At 43.4% G+C, this 25,264-nt stretch overlaps 1 protein-coding gene across 12 annotated transcripts in view; it reads right to left on the bottom strand.

Moving 5' to 3' along the window:
* Positions 1-25,264, bottom strand: part of NBEA (neurobeachin) — an 823,962-nt gene that overhangs the window by 537,105 nt on the left and 261,593 nt on the right. For all 12 annotated transcript variants that reach the window (XM_065581345.1, XM_065581343.1, XM_065581347.1 and 9 more), the window contains exons 16-18: positions 25,153-25,250; positions 18,297-18,389; positions 9,115-9,223 (exon numbers count right to left, since the gene is read on the bottom strand). In XM_065581345.1, coding sequence (XP_065437417.1) covers positions 9,115-9,223; positions 18,297-18,389; positions 25,153-25,250 — 300 coding nt within the window. The remainder of the gene's footprint in view (positions 1-9,114; positions 9,224-18,296; positions 18,390-25,152; positions 25,251-25,264) is intronic.

Raw genomic sequence — 25,264 nt, forward strand, 5'->3', positions numbered from 1 at the left:
ATATTTTGTCCTCTTTGTATCCTGGATGTACAGACCTAACAACTTCAAGACTGCTCTAGAATCCTATAGTGTGCATAATGCCTCATCCATTTCGGATGAGAATAAGGCACAGTCCTTTAAAGGGAGGTTCTCAATCATCTGTTGTACTTCCACAGATATCCCTGATGACTGCAACCAGGAAGAATGGTGCACAGTTACTGCTGTCACCATAGGCTTGGCCACAGAACCTGCTGCATCTAAAGAAGCCTGTAGAGATGATCAAGACACCAGATTTTCCTTAGCAAGAGACTGGAACGGTTCCCGAGAGCCTTCTGGCAATTTATTTGCAAACTGAGACATTGCCTCACAATTAAAATAGTCATAACGGGCCAATGGAGCCTGATGATTGACAGTAAGAGGGAAATTCATTGTGGAATAAATCTCCCCCCAAAAGATCTTGGTTTTTTTGCATACTTTTCTATGGGGATACCCTTGTTCCTGGCCTTGATGATATCTGTAATTTACTGCAGCTAACAGTGAGCCTGGAACAGCATGTAAGTAAAACTGCTCAAAATCTTGGGATGTAAGCTGATGTTTACAATCCATTCTTTTATCCACCAGTGGAACAGATGAAAGGGTTTGTCACAGGATCTTAACAGGCCACATGATGGCCTTACTTATAGGTATGTCTACCTTTACAACAAACTATTCTTGTATTCTCCTTCACCATCTCTACTTGTATTCTTCTGAGGAGCTCTTGGTAGACTTTAAATTCTCTGGTACCACTGAGGACACTTCCAGTTCCAGACCCTCATCCTAAAGACAAGGCAGTGTGACACTGGGAGGAGTCTTCAGAGCCTGGAACCGTGAGCATGAAAGGCTTCGTAACTATTGGAATCATGCAAAGATATGGAGTCATTACCAGAGGTCTAAAGACAGACACAGAGGAGACAGATGAATGTATTAATGGGCCTAAGGTTGATGGGGCCACAGCAGACTATACTAGAGCCTACAAGTGTGGTACCTGTGACTGTGCTAGAATAGCTTCTTCACCCTGAATCAATGGTGATGGCAGTACCAAATGGCATAATAGATTTCTCACTGCCGTATAGGACTCCAGAATTGTTGACACCAGTATAGGAGGTTGCCCCACTGTGATCAGTGATGGCGGATGTACTGTCATAGCCGAAGAAGTAGCTGGTCTTGATGGTCCCCAGGGGGGAGGATACTGGAGTCAATGATTCAGGTCTATGGGTGTCAGCGTGAGCCGGTACCAGGGAGCATCAAGCCAAAGAGCACACTTTACCCTTGATACCAGATTGACCTTCTGTAGGAAGTCCCATACCATGAACCTCAAAGAACCCGATGACAACTTTTTCTTGTTTTTGAGACTTGGATTGTTCTGTGTCTTAGGTCTTGAAAGAGCAATACTGGTAATGGGGATCTCCCAAGACTTCTCTCCATTGGCAATGCCAAGGGAGCACACCCAGAAGAAGCTGTGAATGAGCTCACCATGACCAAGAGGGTTTGGATGCCAGACAAAGAGCCACTTCCATAACAATATATGGAATACATGGAAAGTTGAGGTGCTCCTCTCAGCTTTTTCATTCTGCTTTTTAAGCTCCAGCAGACTGAGCACCTGTCTCTTAGATGGTCTTCAATGCAGCTGTTAGGCAGCCCAAATGAGGGTCACTGGCAGACATTGGCTTTCAGCAACCAGAATCAGGCTTGAAACCCGGAGACTTTGTTATAGGTTCCACCAGTACCAGGCAAGGCCCAGAGGCCCACCTGATTAGAATAATGAAGAAAAGAAAAATTTAAACAAATTAAAAAGTAGAAAGAAAAAAAAGTCCAATGTATGAAGAACAGTGCCATTAGACAAAAAGTAAGCTGAAGTACCCATAGCTTTGTTCTGAATGCTCCAGTTACTGACCACAAACAGTAAGAAGTAGCTGAAGGAGGAGTGGGGCAGCTTTGCCCTTTATGTCTTTCTCCCTGAACACAAGGAAGCAGGGATGGATGAAGCCACCCCTATAGGTACTGCTAGGGATGACTCTCCAGCACAGGTACATGAGACGTGCCCACACAGCGTAACAGACACATGCAATCACTCAAAGAAGAAAATAAAGCTTATATAGCAGTATTTACATATCCTCTGTGTTTTGAGAATTCATAACATATTTGGGCAGATACCACTCTTAAAACAATCAGTTCACTAATGATCCAAATTCTATTTCAAAACAAGGCAAGCCCATTTGTTAACCGGTAATCAAGCTTGTACCAGTTATAAATATTTAATATCTTTGTTTACACAGAATCCTTTTATCGTCACCAATCATTTAGAAAACACCACAAATGTGTGTGACACTTTACAAGAGATAGCAGAACAAATTCCCTGTCTCAAAGGCTTACAATACCATCAGTCTTAGGGCAAATATCTTTTACATATTATGTAGCCTTTCATCTCAGTTCTGATTACGTGCAATTATGGTACCTCAAAGTATCTGAAACTTTCATTCCATTATTTTAGATCAGCCTCTCCTGCAACTTTGAACTTTTATCAAAGAAATGTAGGCACTGCTATATGGAAAGCAAGAGTCTTCACTGGGTCATTTAGCATCACTTACTTTCAGGAGCTTATAATTATGACAAAAATTTGTGTGTTCAGGATCAAAGGTCGATATCATATTTGTAGATCATAAGAATGATTCAAATCAACCACCATGTTTCATGAACTGACACATTTAGACACTCCATATCTAAGGTCCCTTATTCTTCTGGTGCATGCTTGTAACTCTGAACAGAAAGTTAGTAGTCTTAAAACACAGATCTAACTGAGCATGAGACACACAACAGTTCAATTATCCCAACTCAACTGTCTCAACCTAAGCAAATTGTTTTGCCTTTTTTCTAATTGGAGATTGATATAGCTAATCCCATCAAACTTTTAAATTTACATTGCAATGGTACAGAAACATACCATGGGTTTTTTTGTGCCAACCTGGAAAACTTTTCTGACAGCTTGGCACAAAAAGATGAAACAGCAATTTGGTAAGTCTTTCTGGCTTCATAAAAGGAGTGTGTGTTTAAGGCCACAACTAGCAATTCAAAGACAAGTAAATTCAAGAGGTTTCTTTCTGGTCAAATCCAAAAAACTACTGCAGAATATTTCTCTCACTCCCTAGAAAAAGAGCTTGCATATTATTACTCCATATTATTTCTCATTTTACAGTGGGAAAACTGAGACAATGAGATTTGCCTGAGGCCACACTGTGAATCACTGGCAAAACCAGGATTAGAACTCAGGAAAAGGAAGTAATGTTAATGTAACTAGAAGTTATTGAGATAAGTGGTCCCTTTCTGAATTCCACTGTGGGCACACTTGTACTCCATGTACCTGAGACTGGAGAATATTTGCTAGTAGTGTCCATTGATCTGTGCTCCTGACCTCCTCATGCTCTTTACCAAAGGCATAAGGGACAAGGCGGACTGACCGCCTCTCCAGTTCCTTCCCTACTATGAAGCCGGTCATGAACTGATGCAGAGGAGGAGGAGGGTGAGTAGTGGAATACAAATAGGGACCACACATCTAAAAGAACTCATTACAATAAGGTAAGTAACTTCTTACCTTTCTTCTTCGAGTTGTGGTTCCTATGTGTATTCTCCTGTGGGTGACTGACAAGTAGTACTTAGAAAGGAGGTGGATGTGAGGATGCTTGTGGTATAACTGCTTGCAGGATTAATGTCCCAAAGGATGCATCAGTGGCAGAGTCCTGGATTAAGGTGTAATGTCTTATAAATGTGGATGGAACTCCATGTAGCTGCTCTGCAAATATCAAGAAAGGGTACCTCTTGAAGTGATGCTATTGAGGTTGCCTGAGCCCTTATAGAGTGAGCTCTTACCCATGTGAGGGAGGAATGTGTCAACTGAAAGGAGGATACAGCTAGAGATCCTGTGAGAAGACATGGCTTGTCCTCATACTTGTTCTGCTATGGCAATGAACAGTCTACGTGACTTCCTAATCTGTTTTGTTCTCTGCAGGTAGAGTGCCAATGCTCATCACAGCTGGAGGGAATGAAGTCCGCACTCCTCACTAGAGGCATGGGGCTTTGGGGAAAAACACAGGTAAGTGAATTGAGTGGTTTATATGAAATTCTGAAACTATTTTAGGACTGGATTTTGGGTGTAGTAATAGCAAGACCTTATCCTTATGGAATATTGTGTTTGGTGGATCCACCATTAAGGTCCCTAGTACTCCTCCTCTTCTGGCTGAGGTGATGGCAACAAGGAAGGCAACCCTCACTGATAGGCAAGACATGGAACACATAGCTAGCAGTTTTATGGGAGGTTTAGCAAGTGCTCAAAGCACTAAAGTAAGATTCCCCTTGGGGGATTGGTTTCTTCACAGCTGGAAAGTTTCTGACCAGATTTCAACAACCTGACTGTTATCAGGTGCTAAATATCAAGGAACCATCCATTGGCAGGTGACACACACTAATTACTGCTAGATGAACTTGCAGGGAGCTAAGGGAAAAGCCCATAATCTTGAGGATAAAAATATAATCCAAAATTGTGGGAATATCAGGTGCCTCTGGAGACATATAGTTTTGCTGAGTCCAGACAGATGAAGGTTTCAACTTGGCTAGATTATATTTTCCGGTGGAGTCTTTTCTGTTACTAGTGAGAATAATTTTCCCAGCTTCGGAACAGGAATGTTCTAGGCTCAATGCCCATCCAAATACCATGCCATGAGATTAAAGTGTTGGGGTTGTAACGTCTGACCCTGCCATTTATCTGGATCAAGAAATCTGAAAAGATCTGAATGTTGATAAGTGGATGGGAATGACATTTGTAGGAGGTTTGGAAAGCATAATTGTCTGGGCCATCTGGGGGCAATGAGGATGACTTGAGCCCTGTCTAGTTGAATTTTCCATAGAACCAGAGATAATAGTTCAATGGGAGGCATAACTGAAGTGATCTGTCCAAGGTAGAAGAGGACTATTGCTCACTGGAGCAGTTTACTTTACATTTCCTGTTTCTCACTGAATGAAGATGGTGTTTATTACTGAATCATGTCATTCCCACTTGTGATAGGTGGCAAAATGCCTGCTGAGGCTGTCCACCAGCACATTTTGGGTGTCTGGGAGGTACATTGCAGATAGGATTATGTGGTTCTGTATACACCAGGTCCATAAGTTGACCACTTCTAAAAAAAAGCAGGATGGAGTATGTCTCTCCCTGCTTATTTACATAGAAAATGGTAGTTATGTTGTCCAACATTATCAGGATGTGCTGGGATTGCGTGAATGGTAGGAATGTTTTGTTGTAGGGCTCTCAGTTCCAGAAGACTGATGTGCATTCTGGCTGCCCGAGTGATCCTAGTGCCGTGTGATTGTCTAGGTGAGCTCCCCTATCCTACCAGGGAGAGGTTTGTAATTATCATTGTTGGGTGTGAGGGATAGAAATGGAACTCCCATGCACACATGTCCAGCATCTCTCCACCATTCCCTCACTTAGAAGGAATTGTCCCTATGGTATTCATGCTGTGTGCGCTTGGTGTACATACCGTTTGGAGCCAGCTTACAGGCAATGAAGGTTGAGTCTGGCATATGGCCCTGGAGAGTAAGGTACATTACATACTAAAGTTTGTGTGCACACAGGTCTATCACAGTGCCCATGGAGTGAAATCTGTCTGTGGGGAGTGAAATCTGTGGAGAGGTAGGCCTTCACTTTGACTGAATCCAGTGTCGATCCTATAAAGTCTATGGCCTGTGTCGGAGTCAAGATAGACTATTCCATGCTTACACAGATTACCAGGGATGCTAGAAGGTGCATCAGTGATGAAGTTGACATTAAAACTTCCAGGTGAGACTGGCTGGTTAGAAGCCAGTTGTCTAAGTATGGGAAGACGGTGGAGCAGCCTTGTCTGAGCTGAGCTGCTATTATGAAGAACGCTTTTGTGAAGACTCTGGGAGCTGTAGCGAGCCCGAATGGAAGCACCCTGTATTGATAGTTGTGTGGGCCCACCACAAAGCTGAGGAACCATCTGTCAGAGGGATGAATATTCACATGAAAGCATGCCTGTTTCATATTAAGAGCCATGAACCATGTGACTTTTTGTAGGGATGGTATTATTGATGCTAATGTACCCATGTGAAATTTCAGTTTTTGAATAAAAACTATCAGTTGAGACAGCTTGAGAACAGGTCACCAGCCTTCTTTCTTCTTGGGAATGAAGAAATACTTTGAACAGAACCCTTTTCCTCAATATTGAGGGGGTATCTGCTTGTAACAGGGTTCATGTCCCACCCCTCTTCCTGGGGCCCACTTGCTGCCCCCAATAAAGCTCAGAGAGGCTTCAGGGTTGCGAACCACCTGTGTCTTTATTTATATAAGGTTCTCCTTAGATAGATTAGTCACCTCCTTTACAGGCAGAGGTAGCCTTCAGCTAGGAGGCCTCCAGTTCTCTCCCTGACTGACTTCTTCCTGGCTGCCCCCCCGCCTTCTGGCTTCCTCCCAGCCTTTATAGCTCTTGGCTTGTCAGGCCAGCAGATGTTGCCAATCCTCAGGCCAGAATCAGGCCTTTTCCATCAACCCCAATCTATTTCCCCTGATTGGAGCTGACTGGGCAGGGGCTAATTGGTGCTTTTGCACCAGCACCCTGGTACACCGTTGTATTGCTCCTCATTGGAGAAGAGATTGTACCTCCTGAAGGAGAACTGCCTTATGAGACTGGGTCCCTGAAAAGGGACAGGGAAGAGGGTTTTGAAGGAGGGAGGCAGAGAAACTCTACGGTACAGATGGAATGGATATCCAGCATGTACTTGTCTGTTGTTCTCACTGCCCAGTTTTGGGGAAATTTTGCTAGTTAGTCCCCAATGGATCTCAGTAATAGGTGGAGATGGCATTAATACTGGGTTGCAGCTCTCTGGCGTCATGTTAAAAATATCTCTTGGCTGGAGGGTGAGGCTGGATAGTGGAAGATGCATCTTTTGTTGTTTGCGAGGTGGCTTGTATGATGGAGAGTGATAAAATCATTCAGGTAATCAACTCACAATCTTTGACAGTAACCAGCAGGTTCCTGAGCTTTTGGGTCTCAGTGTTTCATTTTAGGTAGCACCAAAGTCAGCCTCTGAGTCAATGTGGAGGTTGCTACTGAAGGACTTTTGCACCTATAAGTCTTTTGAACATGCCCACGCAGCTTAGGAGGACCTAATTTCTTATGGCTCGGGCATGAAGGCTCACCTGACTTGGAAAGAGTCGAGGTGCGTCTCTTCCCTTAGATCGTCTATGAAGAGATCTGTTTTTATGTTTGTAAGAGTGCCCCTTACTCCCATGAGGGGGCCAGACAAAGGGCTCATCCCACTCGATTCCAGAGTCAGACACAGAATAGGCATCTTGCTACCTGCTGACTCTGGCCAACGTTCAGGAAGGTCTCCCTGGCCTGGGTCTGAATAGGGATTCATTGCCTGCTCCATAACATATTTCTGAAGTTGAAGTTCTAATGCCTGCTGAGTTAGGCTGGGAAGGGAGTGTCAAAAATTGCATTTGGTGGACCAGAGGCAGCACTGATGATCACTGCTCACCAAAAAGAAGCTGGGGCAGAAAATGCTATTTTTGTAGCCCAGACTCTTGGGCATACTCAAAATCCCATTCTGGGAGATTGGGAGCACAGGGTTGGGAGTCTAAAACTGACTAAGTAGAACTATCAAAACACTAACAACAAAAACTAAGAATAATTTAAAATTTTAAATATTTACAGGAAGAAGAGAAAGGATCAGCTTGGGACACTGGAGGTTTCTGACTCAGGCTATGAGGTGGTAACTGAAGAGGTGGTTGGTCTGCCTTGCCTTGCCCCTTATACTCTGGGTGCAGAGCACAAAGAGAACAGGGACACAGGCACGGACCAACAGACACTACTCGCAGGAATTCTTGGACCGCATGCCTGCCCACAGTGGAATGCACATAGGCACTCAAAGAAGAACTCCTCACTCCCAACTTTGTGCTCATTCCTCCAGACCACTTTGCCTTACTGACAGAGGAGCTGAGCATATACTGCTTCAACTGAGTTCAACTGCAGCTTTGAGCATTCAGCATTTCTGAAAAAAATCAATGCAAGGTGTTTCAAATTGGGCACTCCAAAAATTCAGAATACACAGTTACTTTGTCAAAATTTGGTTTAACTGGATTCCTCAACATCACATACAAAGTCTGTGACACATGCAGGGCTACAATTGAGTCCTCTCAAGTCACAGTCACCCTCCTTCACCACAACAGCACCTTTCTCTTCCTGCAATCCTCTGCCTCCTTCTGTACATACCTTACAACTTCTATAGAAAATGAGGCAGAAATCCCACACACAACCTAATTCATTATCTGATTGTAATTCACCACACAATTTGTTCCCTAAGGCCCAGTACCAGGAGGTGGGAGGCTCCTACACTGTATATTGACACCAGCGAAGGGTATGGCCCACTGGGGTCATTTGGTGGGTCCCTGGAGGCTGTCAGGAGAAATTGGGCCCCACTCTCTCTCAATTGATCTGGCATACCCAGGCTGTCTACTCATGGGGCTCCCAATTCAGTGTGTGCTGATGCTCTTTTGGCAACAACATGGACCCAGCCTTAAATTAGAGCATTCATATTCAGTTATTATTTTGGCACATTGCCAACCACACAAGCTAGAGGAGGAAAATGGAAATTTTCAACCATTTACAACTCAACAAAACCCCAATTGACTTTCACTAGAAAAAAACAAATGAGGCATTTCTATGGCCCCAGGGATTTCTCCCACTGAATTTCAAAAGACTGCTGTAAAAACAGAAGGTGTTAGAACTCTCAAAGTTTCTTTCATAAAGGAAATTTTTAACAATCTAAATAAAAGGTCATTTCTAGCTCCATCTATAATGCCATAAGTATATGTAAAGCTTTACAGACAAGTTGCAAAAATTATAACAGTGCTTATGAAAAAAAATCTACATAAACATGATAAGTACTTGCTTGATTCAGAGAGGATCTTTTAAAATTTCAGATTTTAATAGAGTCATAGTGACCTTGGAATCTTTTAAATACAGATTCATATAAACACATTTTTTGCAACAAATGATATTATTTGCATGTTTAAGTAATTTGTACCTCATAAAGTGTGTTATATGTTGTAACGGTCACCGTATTTGTATGCAGCATCAACCTCTCTCCAAGAAGAGTGAAAAGACTATGGGTATGCATGATTTCAACCTTTCGTCTGGAGGAAAGAACATAAAAATACAAAACATAAAAGATGAAGATTTTAAGTAAATGCAAAACCAGAGAAGGAATGTATTTTTTTCATGCTATCAAAAAACATTTTACGTCAAACTTGGACTTTATAATATCTATGCTTTAAATTGTTTATTATTCTTTTATTATCTAATGTTGCATATTACTTTAAGCTATTTCTGAAAATTAATTTAAACTGTTCTGACCATACTGAATGGTTATGAGAATGCAATTTTATATGCAGGATGGGTTCTTGTATGTAACCACCTTCTTGCCCTCAAAGATGTTCATCACAGACACTTTCCTTTGGTAGAGGACAGACAGACTAGGCTGTACCCGTCCCAGACCAAATCTGTCAAGGATGTCCCTACATTGGACAGATGGGTGACCGATGAGCAACATGAAGTGCTGCCTTTCCCTCACAGGACTCAGTGTTATGCTCCCATATGTCTTCCAAGAAAGGCACTTTAACATTTATGGGTTTTATTGCCATTGTCAGTCTCTGTGCACAGCTTTCTTTCATACAGACAATAAAACAGTCCTCATATATCTATTAAAACAATCCAGTATGAGCAATACAAAATTCTGAAGAGTTGTGAAATTCCAGCTAAGTGTAATACTGATTTAGCATATTGTAACGCAAGTCAGAACAAACTATACCTTAAAAGTAGAGAAGGAAGAAGTTCTGGTTCCCAAATAAAACATCAGGGAAATTCAGCCAATCCCCCAAATTGTATTCTGTTTAAACATGTATATAGCACCATAAATATGCACAGTACTTATTGTATAGTGCCATAAATCTACACAGTGTTTTAAGAAAAAAAAATATGGAAAATGAAGTGCAAACTCTCTATCCCAAAGCATTTACAATTTATATGGAAGAATAGGTACAATATGGATTAAAACAATACATAATAGATAAAGAGTGCTAGTGGTCATATCTGAAATGCTTAGAATAGAAAAGTTTTCATGACTTTCCTCTATGGAACTACAAAGGCAAGTTGGACAAAGTGTTCTGGTGGTATGTAGCCAAATATGTCTAATTTATTAAATTCACAGATATTTCAGTCAATTTTTGCAGGGGAGATGAGAATAAATATAATATAGCGTGCTTCTTATTTTTTTTCCCCAGACTTTTTTTTTTTTTTTAAAGTTTCTTACAAAAAGCCACATAAATAAAATATTAAAGTTGCATGATTAACCATTTAAGAGTCAGGAAATGCAATCTTAGCTATGCCTCTTGTGTATATTCATTACAATACAGTCTTCAGTTTCATAATTACATACCACACTTTCTAAAATGATAAAATATAATACAAATTTCAATGACCTTAAAAATATGTGTAGCATCTTGTAGTTCTATGTACTGTTCTAAACATAGCAAGGAGCTCATGAGTCATTTATATGAACACAATACAGGTATATGTAACATACTACAGATTGAGGATACAAAAGACTAATAGTGAAAACTTACTGGCTTATATATACTACATGTGCTCAAAGCAATACTGGCTTTATAGTTAATTGACTTCTCACCAACACTGCTTCCAAGGAAGGGTTTGCTGCTCATTGAAAGAAAATGTATAGTACCTAGGCATTTTAACAAGTTTTGTAAGCACCTATCTTACAAAGGAGAACTTACATAGAACTTTGATAAGAATGGCCATACTGGGTCAGACCAAAGGTCCATCTAGCCCAGTATCCTGTCTTCTGACAGTGGCCAATGCCACGTGCCCCAGAGGGAATGAACAGAACAAGTAACCATCAAGTGATTATCCCTTGTCACTTCTGGCAAACAGAGGCTAGGAACACCATACCTGCCCATCCTGGCTACTAGCCATTGATGGACCTATCCTCCATGAACTTATTTAGTTCTTTTTTGAACCCTATTATAGTCTTAGCCTTCACAACATCCTCTGGCAAGGAGTTCCACAGGTTGACTTTGTGTTGTGTGAAGAAATACTTCCTTTTGTTTGTTTTAAACCTCCTGCTTATTAATTTAATTTGGTGACCCCTAGTTCTTGTTTTATGAGGAGTAAATAACACTTCCTTATGTACTTGCTGTACATAGGGTGACCAGGTCACCCAAGACAAATATCGGGACGCGGGGGAGGGCGGTGACGCGGGGGGGGGGGGGGGCGTGGCGGGGGGCGCCCCCCCCCCCAAAAAACCCTTCCTCCGCAAGTGCTGGAGGGAGGCCCGGGAGACTCAGGGGAAGTGCGGGGTCGGGGTGAGTAAGAGTCCGGCCTGGTCCCGAGCAGGCAGGACTCAGTTGGGTGGTTGGGAGAGGAGGGGGGCGGCCCGCGGGGCCAGGCGGCGGCTGTTCTCACCCCCGGCCAGCGGGACTCGGGAGCAGCCGCTGCTGCAGCTCCCACTGTCGCGGGGGAGGAAGCGGCCATGGCGCTCCGCGGCTGCAGTTCTGGCGCCCCCGAATCCCCCGAGCCGGGGCCTGCTGCGGGGACCCAGCAGCGCGCACGCTGCGCCCAGCCCCTGGCCAGGCGCGTCTGGGCTGCCCAGCTGGTGCAATCCTGCGGCGGCCCCAGAGTGGGGGCAGCAGGCCCCAGCCCCCCCGTCCCGCAGGGGAACGAACGGGGCTGGGCTGCCGATGCCTCCGCCCCGGGGCCGCCGCGGGATAGCACCAGCTGGGCAGCCCAGACGTGACTGGCCAGGGGCTGGGCCCAGCGTACGCGCTGCTGGGTCCCCTGCAGCAGGCCCCGGCTCGGGGGGTTCGGAGGCGCCGCAGCCGCGGAGCGCCATGGCCGCTTCCTCCCCCGCGGCAGTGGGAGCTGCAGCAGCGGCTGCTCCCGAGTCCTGCTGCCCGGGGGGACAACAACAGCCGCCGCCTGGCCCCGCGGGTCGCCCCCCTCCTCTCCCAACCACCCAACTGAGTCCTGCCTGCTCGGGGCCAGGCCGGACTGTTACTCACCCCGGCCCCGCGCTCCCCCTGCGTCTCCCGGGCCTCCCTCCAGCGCTTGTGGAGGGAGGGGGAATGGTGAGCCCAGGGAAGAGGCGGGGATTCGGGGAGGGAGCCAATCGGGGGAGGAGGGGGCGGAGTCGGGGCGGGGGGGGGGGTGGGAGTGCGAGCACTTCCGGGCTCTAGGCTCCGGGGCATTTCCTTGTTTGTCCTGTGTCCCGACCGCATGTCGGTCGGGACACGGGACAAACAAGGAAATATCGGGACAGTCCCGATAAAATCGGGACGTCTGGTCACCCTAGCTGTACACCAGTCACGATTTTATAGACCTCCATCATATCCCGCCCCCCTCCCCTTAGTCATCTCTTTTCCTAGCTGAAAAGTCCCAGTCTTATTAATCAGGGCTGGCTCTAGGATTTTTGCCGCCCAAAGCAAAAACAATTTTGGCAGCCCCCCCCCCTTCTTTAATTACCCCACCCTCCGGCCCCGCCTCAACTCCGCCCCTTCCCCAAATCCCCAGCCCTGCCTCCTCCCCCCAGGCTCTCAAGTCTGGGAGGGAGGGCGAGTAGCGGCGCGCGAATCAGCTGTTTCGCGCACCGTGGCAGCAGCAGCGGAGGTGAGCTAAGGTGGCCGAGGCACATTTTTAGGGGCAGCATTCTGGCGCCGGCCATGCCGCCCCTAAAAATGTGCCGCCCCAGGCACCAGCTTGTTTTGCTGGTGCCTAGAGCCGGCCCTGTTATTAATCTCTCCTCATACGGAAGCCGTTCCATACCCCTAATGATTTTTGATGCCCTTTTCTGAACCTTTTCCAATTCCAATATATCTTTTTTGGGATGGGGCGAACACATCTGCACACAGTATTCAAGATGTGGGGGTACCATGGATTTATATAGAGGCAATATGATATTCTCTGTCTTATTATCCATCCCTTTCTTAATGATGGCCAACATTCTGTTCACCTTTTTGACTGCTGCTGCACATTGAGTGGATGTTTTCAGAAAACTATCCATAATGATTCCAAGATCTCTTTCTTAAGTGGTAACAGCTAATTTAGACCCCAACATTTTAAAGGTACACTGGACCACTGGGGCTATGAAATTAGTTTAAGGAAGAAAAATATTACGGGTTACCACACTTGTGCCACAGAATTTAAGGCCAGAAGGGATAACCAGGTCATCTACTCTGATCTCCTCTATATCAGTGGTGCGCCCCCCTTTACCGTTAACGGAATCTGTCCATGCCCCCCACCTCAATTACTGCACGGCAAAGGCTTCCTCAGCAGCGGAGCTTGGCCTGAAGGCGGAGCTGGGGGTGGAACTGAGCTGGGGGCAGAGAAGGAATGAGGGCAGAGCTGGTCTGGGGGCGGAGCAGGGGTAGAGTGGAGTTGGGGCATGGGCCAGAGCGGGGTTGGGTGTGGAGTGGGGCAGAGGATGGATCTGGTTGGGAGGCGGAGCAGGACTGGGGGCTGAATGCGGTCGGGGGTGGAGCTCAGCTGGGGGTGGAGCGGGACTGGAAGTGGGTGTCCCTCCCCCCCCATGGGCGCTGGCCCGGGCCCTGCCGCGCACCTCCTGAATGTTCCTCTGTGCCCCTTAGTGGGGCTCACCCCACAGTTTGGGGACTGTGCTCTATATCACAGGCCATTAAACACTATCCAACCATCCACAAACCAAGCCCCAAAACTAAAATTAGACCAAAATATTACAAGAGACGAAATTATTCTGTGCCACAAGCAGAGGACAGGGACTGAGGTGCATCAGTTCTTTAAGCCTCTGCAGTGGCATGGAATTAATGTAGTAACATATATCTCAAGGATCCTCACAAGTGACTAATGCCCCATCCTGCAGAGGAAGATGAACACCACCCTAAGATCACTTGCAAACTGACTTTGGGGGATTTCCTTCCTGAGCCTGAATATGGTGATAAATTAGACCCTGAGCACGTGAGCAAGACTCACCAGCCGTGCACTTGAGAAAGAAAATTCTCAGTACCACCCCAGTACCAGCCCATCCAATGTCCCAACTGCAAATGTGGTTGTCTTACATGTTTGAGACAATGTATTTGAGAAATAGTATGTTTTCATAAAATTAGACTATTGTGGTATGCACATGCAAGGGAACATATTTATGGCAATGTATGCACCTTTAATTTTGAAATTTCCTGACTTGTGCTTAAATTGAAAGTTAACATTCTCTTAACATATATTCTGTATAAAAACAAAAACCAACTAAATACAATTGGGGGAAGAGGACACACAACTTTGTTGACTTTGTATTAAGGTGGTTAGACAGAATAGCCAACCAACAAAAAACAAATAAGAAGGAAAGAATCAATTAAGTCACTTTACATATCATCTATACTCAACTCATCCATTAGTTTCCCTTCTCAGCATCAACTCTCTTGACTCTTCTGCTAAAGAGCCAATGGATACCTATGACTACAGCAATATTAATTGGTTTTATGTTCATGTGTTTTAATTATTAATATTAATGCAGCTTTTATAAGTTACATTGTGTGTAGCTGCATATGTGGCTTTGTACTGGTGTGTGAAGAATTGCAAATAGTGTCATTTTCTGTAATGTTTAGGAAAAATGTATGAGAATGAGTGATTTATGTTAGAGATTATTCTAAAGTTATTTCTGTACTTAAAAATTACAGCATTAAAGTCAGTGTGTGCATAAACATAAGTGTATTTTATGGTGACAGTTAAGACTACATGTTTAGACAAACCATCTCTCCATCGTCTCCTACTACCAGCAACATAGTGCAAATTTCACTTTATCTCCATGCTCCCATAAAATAGACCTGCTCCTCCCTGCCCCCCACAATCTCACCCATCCAAATCCCCCACATAGATCTGTTCACCTCCTCCTCTTTCCTCTCCATGGTACTGTTTCATAGTGCACCATATAAACAGAACATGGGGTTGTGAGTGGAGGGCGGGGTTGGGATAAAGGCTTTTGGTTGGTGGATGAAGAGACCAAGGTTGTGTGTGGGGAAAGTCAAGCTTGTCTGCATTGAGGCATCAAGATCTCCCTATGGCACTACTGCCTTGATGGGCTAGGAGGATGGAGTGGCTCCCCTCCACCCTAGGCCTCAGCAAAGCCCTAATTCTTTCTAGCTCAGGCCTCACATTGCACACAAGCGTCTTTGTCCCTGGGTCTCACAAATCCCTAATAAATCCCATTTCTCCAAACTCTTTCACAAAGTATCATCTCCCCACAAGTCCCATCTCTTCCCTGCCCAGACTCCCTCCCTCGCTCATTAGGGGTATATGCAGATTGTGGCTGCTGAATCAAGCTTGCAGTGTCAGGAAAAAATGACGTGGCTGACAGAACCCTGCAGTTCTTCTGGCTAATCATTGCACTACTCACAATTATTCTTTGCCAGGAATAACTGTTTAGTTTTAAAACTTCAGAAGTGCTCCAAGTCCAAGATATCAGAAAAAATATGAGATAGACACGCACAGATATGCATGTGTATGATTTGGTGTTTTTGAAGATTGTGGGTTTTTAGCTATTCAAACTCCCAAAATATGATGTGAACAGGACAAATTTCAAAATGGGAGCATTTTAAAATATTTCAGCTGTAAAGATTCACTAAAAAAATTACAGAAAATTCCTTTATGAAGAGCTATCACATCAAATTTGGAAAGCAAATTCAGTAACTAAAATGCAAAATCGAAGGGATTTTATTTCTTATCTAATGATGCGCCGATTTGTATTTAACAATGGAGACCCTACGGATGCAGCCATAATTGGCTAGATTCTCCAAAGAGCCTCAGGTGTTCAGGCAACCAAAATTTTCAGTGGGAGAACTCCTTTAGGCACTTTTGAAAATCCGACCCTTCATTTCCTATAGTGTTCCTTGGAAGCAACAGAGCTTGTCATTGATTTATTAGCAGAAAGACAATTTTGTAGTCAATTAACTAGACTGGTCACAACGTGGTTATTGGACAAATCACAACTGTTTCAGGCCTTTTTACGCATTTTTAAACTGGAAATAACTCCTGTCTAACACAACTGTTTTGAGGTTTTAGTCAGTAATATTTATAAAACCCTTTGAGATCCTCAGGTGGAATGCAAATTAGAAATATAAAATACGATTAACAGCAGCAATTTGGACTTAATAAATCCCTTGAGAAAAATTCCATTTAGGCATCTTTTTCACAATTAACCATGTCTCAGTTAAGTGAGTGTACTTTATTGATCATTCTATCCTAGAGCCCTCAAGAAAAACCAGTGTGTCTACAAATATCCTGTCCTAGATTGATTCCTACTTTTCTAACCACTTCCTCATTTCTGATGAGGGCATTACATCTGGAACTTAAGCCCCTTCCATCATGGAGTTGATCTTTATTTTTCTTCTTCATCTACATTCTCTTTCTGGAATATCATATTGCTAGTTTCAGCCTTGGATGTCACTCTAAATTACATGTCCATCAAATAAAGGTCCCATCTATCTACTTTTCTTGTTCATGTCAACTCCTCACCAGATCATAACTTCCTGCTATCAAACATTTTGAAAGACTGAACTTTTGAGTAAAACATACTACCTGTTCTGTGTCTTACTCCATAGCAGATTTCCTTAAATTAGACTTTTACTTTTCCCAGGGACAGAAATCTTAGAAACACTGTTTATTCAAAATATTTTATCTTCTCATAACTCAATTGTATAAGTAGCCAATCACCACCTCTAAAGTGTCAGAATTCATCATCAAGTTGAGCTAAAATCCTTATCCTTGCTTTAACCGCATGTCACATTAATAAAATTCCCTCTTATAGTCTTCCTAAATTGCTACTCTGAAATTTCAGGTAATACTGAAAACTGAAGCCAGATAACATTCTCACTCCAAGAAAAAAGAACATATTTTCTTGTCTACAGTCATAATCACTGACCTTCTTAATCCAAATCAAAATTATCCTAGAAAAGCATACCTTAAAAACTATTTTTTTCTTTTTATGTTACGCGGATCAAAATCTAAAGCATTTTGTGAGTCATGTATGAAGTACAATAAGCTATCCAAATGATCAAGTCCTTGGCTCTGCTGTGTCATACAATTTTCCTTGATGCTACTCTACCATACCCACTATATCATGCCATCAATACGGTTGTAGCTACTTGAATGAAATTAGGGAGGCAGGGTAGCCTAAATGACTGAGCAGAGGGTTTGCTAACAGATACTCTTGAGTTCTCATGCTGGCTCTGTCACTGATGCACATGTAAAAAGCAACAGAGGGTCCTGATGCACATGTGTAACTCCATGCAAGTCATTTAGCCTCTGTCGCAGTATCATCATCTGTAAAGCGGGATTAATAATTTATTCAACCTCGCAGGGTGTTAAAAGGATTAATTACTCAGTGTATGGACATTGTTTTGAAAATGTAAAGCACCATGTAATAGCACATTAGAAATAATTTGGGGCTAGTCAAAATAGCATTTGGGAAACTAAACAAAATCTGTCTTCATGGAAACAACTCATTCTAAATTTCACTTATTTCACTTTCTACATCTTACTTCTCTATTTTTATCACTATTTTAATTTTTATTTATATACTTCATTTGCTGTTCCTTCTGTATTTGTATAACACAGTAATAGCTAATATTTTTATGAGAATGTTTTATTATTCCTCAATTTTATTTATTTCCATCATCTTTTTAAATGTCTTTATGTAATTCCTCCCAGATGTTTATTCCTAATGCAACTGAAAATGCAAATGACTGACCAACAATCTTTAATGATCCATAAAAAATTGAGTTTCATATCTACTGTACTTTCAGAGATATACGGCCATATGAGAACAATACATTTAATTTATAAACACCATTACTGGGTTTTTTGTTTTGTTTTCTAAAGCAATTTTGGTTTAAGACTTATTTTCACATAAACATTTAAAAGTTACCAGACAATGTTTTTTATCTTTTGAAATTACTATTTTGTAAGAAATTAATCTGAAAATTAGGTATTTTTCTTCACTGCGTATCTATAAAGATAACAGAATCTGCAAATTACTCATCATAGATACTGCAGTTAATGCATTCTAAGCACTTTCTAGATATGTTTTGTACTTTAAACTGAATATTACAAAAAAGAAAACAAATTATAATCATTGTATGCCACTACAACTACTTCAAACAGTACACTTACTTGTGACCCAGGTGTTTGAGAAAATATCCCAGTACCTTCAGAGCTTGCACCCAGATACTTTCACTTTTGGAAGCCAGTAATTTATAAATGACTCTAAAATGAAAAAAAAAAAATCAGTTAGCATATTCTCTGTTTACCACCAAACACCAGACATTTCCATGGAATCATTCATAGTATTGTGAAAGTAAACAATAAAATAATAAGAAAAGTGCTAAGAAAGGAACATACATATATAAGTGAAAGGAAGTATGGTGGGATCACAAGCTATGCTACTGGGTTGGGGTCATGGTCCCTTTAAGGTAGGTCCCAAAATGGAGGGGAAATAATTTCAGTTTCAACCAAATGAAATTAAACAGTCAAAAGACTTCTTTCTTTGACTATTGGTCCAAATGAAGAAAAACAAACAAGACCTCCTTCAATCTAATCCAAGGTTCCACAGACACAGGGCTGCTTCCTTCAGCCAAGGTTCCAGTTGGAACAAAAACAAAACAACATTCTACAGTCCTTGAGCAGTAGAACAGTTCTGCTGTGTTCAAGATGAGTGATTAATTCCCCAATTAGGCCTTTAAGCTAGCCAAGGCCAGGTTCAGGAGTTTTATGGGGCAGCAGGAAACCAGAGAGCACTCCTCTACCTCGCAAAACTTCACACTAACTCTTCCAACCTGGAAGCCCCCCCACTCTTTTTTTTTAAATGGTTTCTGCCATGGGTGGTGGGTATAATAGGCCAGGGAAGGCTTAGTCTTCCCTAGTGCTGCCGTCGACCTGCCGCTGGACACCTGAGCCACGGTGGCCTCGCCCCTTTCCCGAGACACCCACCATCTCCTCCCCCGCCCACTCCCTGGAGGTCCCCGCTGCTAGCTACATCCCTCCAGTTCAGGGTGGCAAGAGCCAGTGAAGTGAGGAGTCTCGGCTGGGTTTTCTGGGGGCAGGGCCATCAGGAGCTAGTGCTTGGGTGGCGAGCGGCTCGGCCCGGCGCTGGTGCGGGCAGCGGCTCGGCCTGAGAGAGGGCCTTCAGGGGCGGGAGGGGCTGGCGCTAGGTAGGCTAACCAGGCGATGGGCCGGCCTGGCACTGGTGGTGGGGTCCAGCGGCTTGGGCGGAGGAGAGCCTTCAGGGGCAGAGGAGCCATGACTCGGCGGGGTGCAGGGGAGGGCATCAGAAGCGGGGGGGACTGCCCAGCACTTGGGGAGCCTGGCTGCTTGGCCTGATGCTCGGGGGAGGGGAGAGGGAGAGGAGCGGTGGGTCGGGGGGGTTGCTGGTGGCGGCAGCTCGGACCAATGTGACTGGGGTGGGTGAGTGGGGGCTCCTGTTGTCGTGGGGCCCCCCCAGGGCTTCTTCTTTTACTGGCGGTGGGTTCAGGGATCCGGCATGCGGGGAGGGGAGGGGGTCCTTGGGTGGAAGGGCTGGCTAGCTAATCTCCCCAAAGCAGGGGTTCACCCACCACCCCATGGTTTCTGCCACTTATCAACTGCAGCTTGCAGCAGACTATGAAGTCATAGCTACCAGTTCTTTTCTCCATGACTTGCATCTTAGGTGGTCTTTCAGGGCTAGCTTCCTCCTTTCAGCGCAGTGAGGGAATTTTGCTGTTTTTTGGTCTGCACACAGATTGGGCACATATACCCAATCTTAAGAAGTTACATTTAATTATGCAAATACTAAAACTATTTATCATACGCAATATACACACCGTTTAAGGGTGACCACTGTATATATCTAGAACACTACATTGTCATAGACTCATACAGTATCAGGTAAGACAGGACATTAGATCATCTAGTCTGACCACCTATATAATGCAGAGTACAGAATTTGACACAGTTACCCGTGTTGAGCCCGATAACTTGTGCCTGACTAACATCTTCCAGAAAGGCTTTGAGTCTTAATTTCATAGAATCATAGGACTGGAAGGGACTTTGAGAGGTCATCTAGTCAGTCCCCGTCACTCATGGCAGGACTAAGTATTATCTAGACCATTCCTAACAGGTGTTTGTCTAACCTACTCTTACAAATCTCCAATGATGGAGATTCCACAATCTCCCTAGGCAATTTATTCCAGTGTTTAACCACCCTAACAGTTAGGAAGTTTTTCTAAATGTCCAATCTAAACCTCCATTGCTTCTTGCCCTAGCCTCCAAGGTAAAGAACAACAATTTTTCTCCCTCCTCCTTGTAACCATAGGCACTGATTCTGTGTGTGACTCACCCATGGGGAAAAATTAGTGGTGCTTTGCACCCACCGGCAGGCAAGCTCCCCTCCCCCTTCTATTCCCCCCCAAGCGTGCTGCGTCCCCGCTCCTCTGCCTACCTCCCAGCATTTCCCACCTGGCCGCTGTTTGGCAGCGTTAGCATGCTCCGGGAAGGAGGGGGAGGAGCGGAAACGTGGCATGCTCAGGGGAGGAGGTGGGGCCGGGGTGGGGATTTGGGGAAGGAGTTGGAATAGGGGCAGGGAGGGGGTGGAGACTTTGGGGAAGGGGTTGGAATGGGGGTGGGACCTCAGGGAAGGGGTGGAGTCGGGGTGGGGCCGGGGGCAGAAAGGGCAGGTCGAGCACCCACGGAAAGAGGGGAAGTTGGCACCTATGCTTGTAACAATCTTTTATGTACTTGAAAACTGTTATTATGCCTCCTCCCTCTCAGTCTTCTCTTCTCCAGACTATACAAACCCCGTTTTTTCAATCATCCCTCATAGGTCATATTTTTCTAGACTTTTAATCATTTTTGTTACTCTTCTCTGGACTTTCTTCAATTTGTCCACATGTTTCCTGAAATGTGGCATCCAGAACTGGACACGATACTCCAACTGAGGCCTAATCTGCGTGGTGTTGCTTATAAGACTCTTGCTAATACATCCCAGAATGATGATCACTTTTTTTTGCAACAGTGTTACTCTGTGGACTCATATCTAGCTTGTGGTCCACTATGACCACCAGATCTCTTTCCACAGTGCTCCTTCCTAGGCAGTCATTTCCCATTTTGTATGTGTGCAACTGATCGTTCCTACCTAAATGAAGCATTTTGCATTTTCCTTACTGAATTTCATCCTATTTACTTCAGACCATTTTTCCAGTTTGTCGAGCTCATTTTGAATTTTAATGTATTCTTCAAAGCACTTGCAACCCCTCCCAGCTTGGTATCGTCCGCAAACTTTATAAATGTACTCTCAATACCATTATCTAAATCAGTGATGAAGATATTGACCAGAACTGGATTCAGAACTGATCCCTGTGGGATCCCACTCGTTATGCCCTTCCAGCATGACTGTGAACCACTGATAACTACTCTCTGAGAATGGTTTTCCAACAAGTTTTGCACCCACCTTATAGTAGCTCCATCTAGGTTGCATTTCCCATGTTAGTTTATGAGAAGGTCATGCGAGATAGTATCAAATTTTATAGAATTTGAAGATATCAAGAGATGGGGAATCCACCATTTACACTGTAGATTGTTCCAATAGTTAATCACCCTGACTTTAAACATTTATTCCTTATTTCTAATATGAATTTGTCTGGCTTCAGCTTCCATTGGTTCTTGTTATGGCTTTCTCTGCTAGTTTAAACAACTCTAAGTACCTGGTATTTTATACTTGTACACTAATGAAGTCTCTTCTCAATTCCCTCTAAGAGAAACTATACAGATTGAGCTGCAAGCCTCTCACTTTCAGGCCCTCAAATAATTTTTGTGGCTCTTTACTGCACCCTCTCCAATATTTCAAAAATGTTGGCATGAGAACGGAATACAGTATTCTAAAATTGATATTACTAATGTCTTATACAGAGGTAAAGTCACATCCCTACTCCTAACTTTCCTGATCCAAGGATTTCATTAGCCTTTTTTACCACAGCATCACACTGTGGAGCTCATGGTGAATTACTTGTCCATTGGGACGCCTAAATCCTTTTCAGTCACTGATTTCCAGAATACATTCTGTAGGCAGTCTGCATTTCCCCCCTAGATATATGACCTAGCATTTGGCTATATTAAAACACATATTTCTGAAGGGGCCCAGGTTATCAAATGATCCAGATTGCTCTGTATGATTGTTCTCATTATTATTTACCACTCTGCCAATCTTTGTGTCACCTAGAAATCTCATCACCAATGACTTTATATCTACTTCCATATCATTGAAGAAAATGCTGAATAATGTCAGACCTAGTAGAGATCCCTGCAGAGCCACCCTAGAAACACCAATGATGATTCCCCAATTAACATTTTTTTTAAATCTGTCGTTTAGCTGTTGTTAATCAATATTACATATTTTTTAAAAAAATCATAATGCTGTATAGTACCAAGTCAAATGTCTTACAAAAGTCTACATGTATTCAATCTATGCTGGGGTGCCGGAACCAGCCCCCCCCCCCCACTTTTAAAAGTGGGAGGGCCATGCCACCTTTTAAACATGGGCATAGTTTGGGGGACAGGGGGCTGCATTTCCCCCAAAACTACGAGTCTCAAGCAGGCACAAGTGTAGCCCCTGACAGTGGTGGCAGCCTCTTCCCGGTGAGCGGGGCCTTAGCTCCCCCTCACCATCAGGCCTGGCCCCTATCCACGGCCCCGCCCATGCTCCTTCTCTTCTCCCTGAGGCCCCCACCCCCTGGCCAGGCCAGACGCCAGAGATGGGCCATGGTAAGAGCCACCCAGGGAGTCCGGGCCGCTGTGGGGAACCCTGGACTCCCCACCTGCTCTGAGCAGGGGACTGGGGTGCCTGAGAGCAGCCTCCAACCCGTGTCCCCACCCCCCAGGCTGCACCGTCCAGGTAGGGTTGCCAGTCCTCCAGGATCAACTTGGAGTCTCCAGGAATTAAGGATTAATCTTTAATTAAAGATGATCATGTGATGAAACCTCCAGGAATACTTCCAACCAAAATTGGAGACCTTACGATCAGGGCAGGGAGAGGGCTCAGGTCTCCCCACAGCAGCCTGGGCTCCTTGGATGGCTCTTACCACTGCCCTGCTCTGGTTTCAGCTAGGGGGTGGGGCCTCTGGGGGAAGAGCAGAAGAGGCAGGGCCTCGTGCCCCACCACTTCTACCAAGGTTCCAGCGCTGTTGATCTATGGCTTTATCAACCAAACTTGTAATCTCTTTAAAAAATGGAGATAAGGATTGACATGCCCTATTTTCCATAAAACCACACTGACTGGAATTAATCAACTATCCATTCTTTAACACTTTATTAACTGAATATTGTATCAGCTTTTCCATTATTTTGCCTGGGACTGATGTCAGGCTAGCCTGACTAGCCGGGTTAGCCTGCTTGACCTTTTTTATATTGCCACAGTATAATCACTCTTCCAGTCTTCTGGAATTTCACCAGAATTCCAAGATTAAAAATTAACACCAGTGGGCCAAAGATATCCTCAGCTAACTCTTTTAGAATTCTTGGGTGCAAGTTATCCGGGCTGATTTAAAAATATTTATTTCTAGTAGATGCTATTTAACATCCTCCCTATCTTTCCATTTACACTCTAGAGAGATTAGGTCACAAGATGAGTCAGTATTTGTTTGAGCCACTATTGTTTAAAAACATATTCTATGTATGAGGATAAAGCAAAGACGAATTAAACAGTGAAAGTATGTTGGCTTTACTAAAAAGTCAACTTTAGACATTACTTTACTCATTTTCATCTGGACTGTTGGGGAACAACCCTGCAATTTGCCAGGATGACCAATTGGATGACCTGAAAGGTCATTCTTATCTTTTTCTTCTCTTCTATGAAACTGATTCTTTTTCATGTGTATACTCGGTTCCAATTATTAGACTTCCTTTTGACCCTAAATTATACCAGACCCTTTGTCTAGAATAAATAAAAACAAATAATTTTCAAAATCAAATGCATTCCCAGGTTACCTAAACCATGATCTGTTCACCAGTTGTTACTCTTACTCTCTTCCCATCTCTCCTTTCCATAATCACCATTTCTTTGGCCATTTCAGATGACTTAACTCCTCCAGCTCAGCTGCTGGCCCTTCACCATATAAGGGGGTCTCCTCTTAGAAAAGTGTTGGAACAGAGCCAGAAAGAAATACTGAACAAGTCACAGCTGAACAAAAGTATGGCAGAAAACTAAATTCTGCTAGCAATAACTAGATGGATCCCATCTCTTGATTTTGATTGTTGGCATTGTTAATTATACCGTTTCAAATATAAAGACTTCCATGAAGATTTTAATATTTTTAAGACATTGTTTGACTAAACTATCTTAAAAAGCAGATGTTGTGCAGGTTAGTAGCTGTTTTTTTACACAGTATCTCAGTCATACTGAAATTATTTTTCAGAATATCACAAGACAAAGAATCCACATTAAAACACATTTATTATTTTAAAATATTGACCTTTTTTGTTACTATGTTAGATATAAGAAAATGCCAAGATAGCACTGTTTGTCTTATTGTAGTCAATTATAAATTACTGACAAACATATGTACTGTAGAGACACTATTTTTCAGCTTCTGGATAGAATACGAATATAAGTTCAACTCAGAAAAATGTTTTAAAAATGACTAAAATTAGTCTACTGTAACAGTTAAAAAAAGGGAACTTTCATACCCATATCTGTATTTTTCAGTGTACCTTGTGAGTGGCACATTATATTCCAGATTGAATTGCAAATAAAAAAAATAATTTATCCCCAAACATGTCTAGTTTTATAAACAGGACCCCAGCTGAAATATTTTCACTTAAATCTCCCCATGACATGTTATAAAAACTTTCATGTTTTGAAAGAATAAAATGCTAGATTTAGTATATTCCATAAATGTATTTGTACTCCAAAAGCAAGCAATCACACTTTTTATGTAGGTGGGAAAGGAAGCAGGTTGGAGGGAGATTAGTTTCAAAGTATATTGTCATTTCTCCATCTTACCGTATCCCATTTCTTTGATCAAATGCAGGTATCATAGATGCTGGATGTTCTGACATTAGAGCCACTAGCAACTGCAGCACATCATGAATATTTTCATCCTGTGTGACAAGCA

Source organism: Chrysemys picta, chromosome 1, assembly GCF_011386835.1.
Source record: "Chrysemys picta bellii isolate R12L10 chromosome 1, ASM1138683v2, whole genome shotgun sequence".
NCBI classification, from domain to species: Eukaryota; Metazoa; Chordata; order Testudines; family Emydidae; genus Chrysemys; species Chrysemys picta.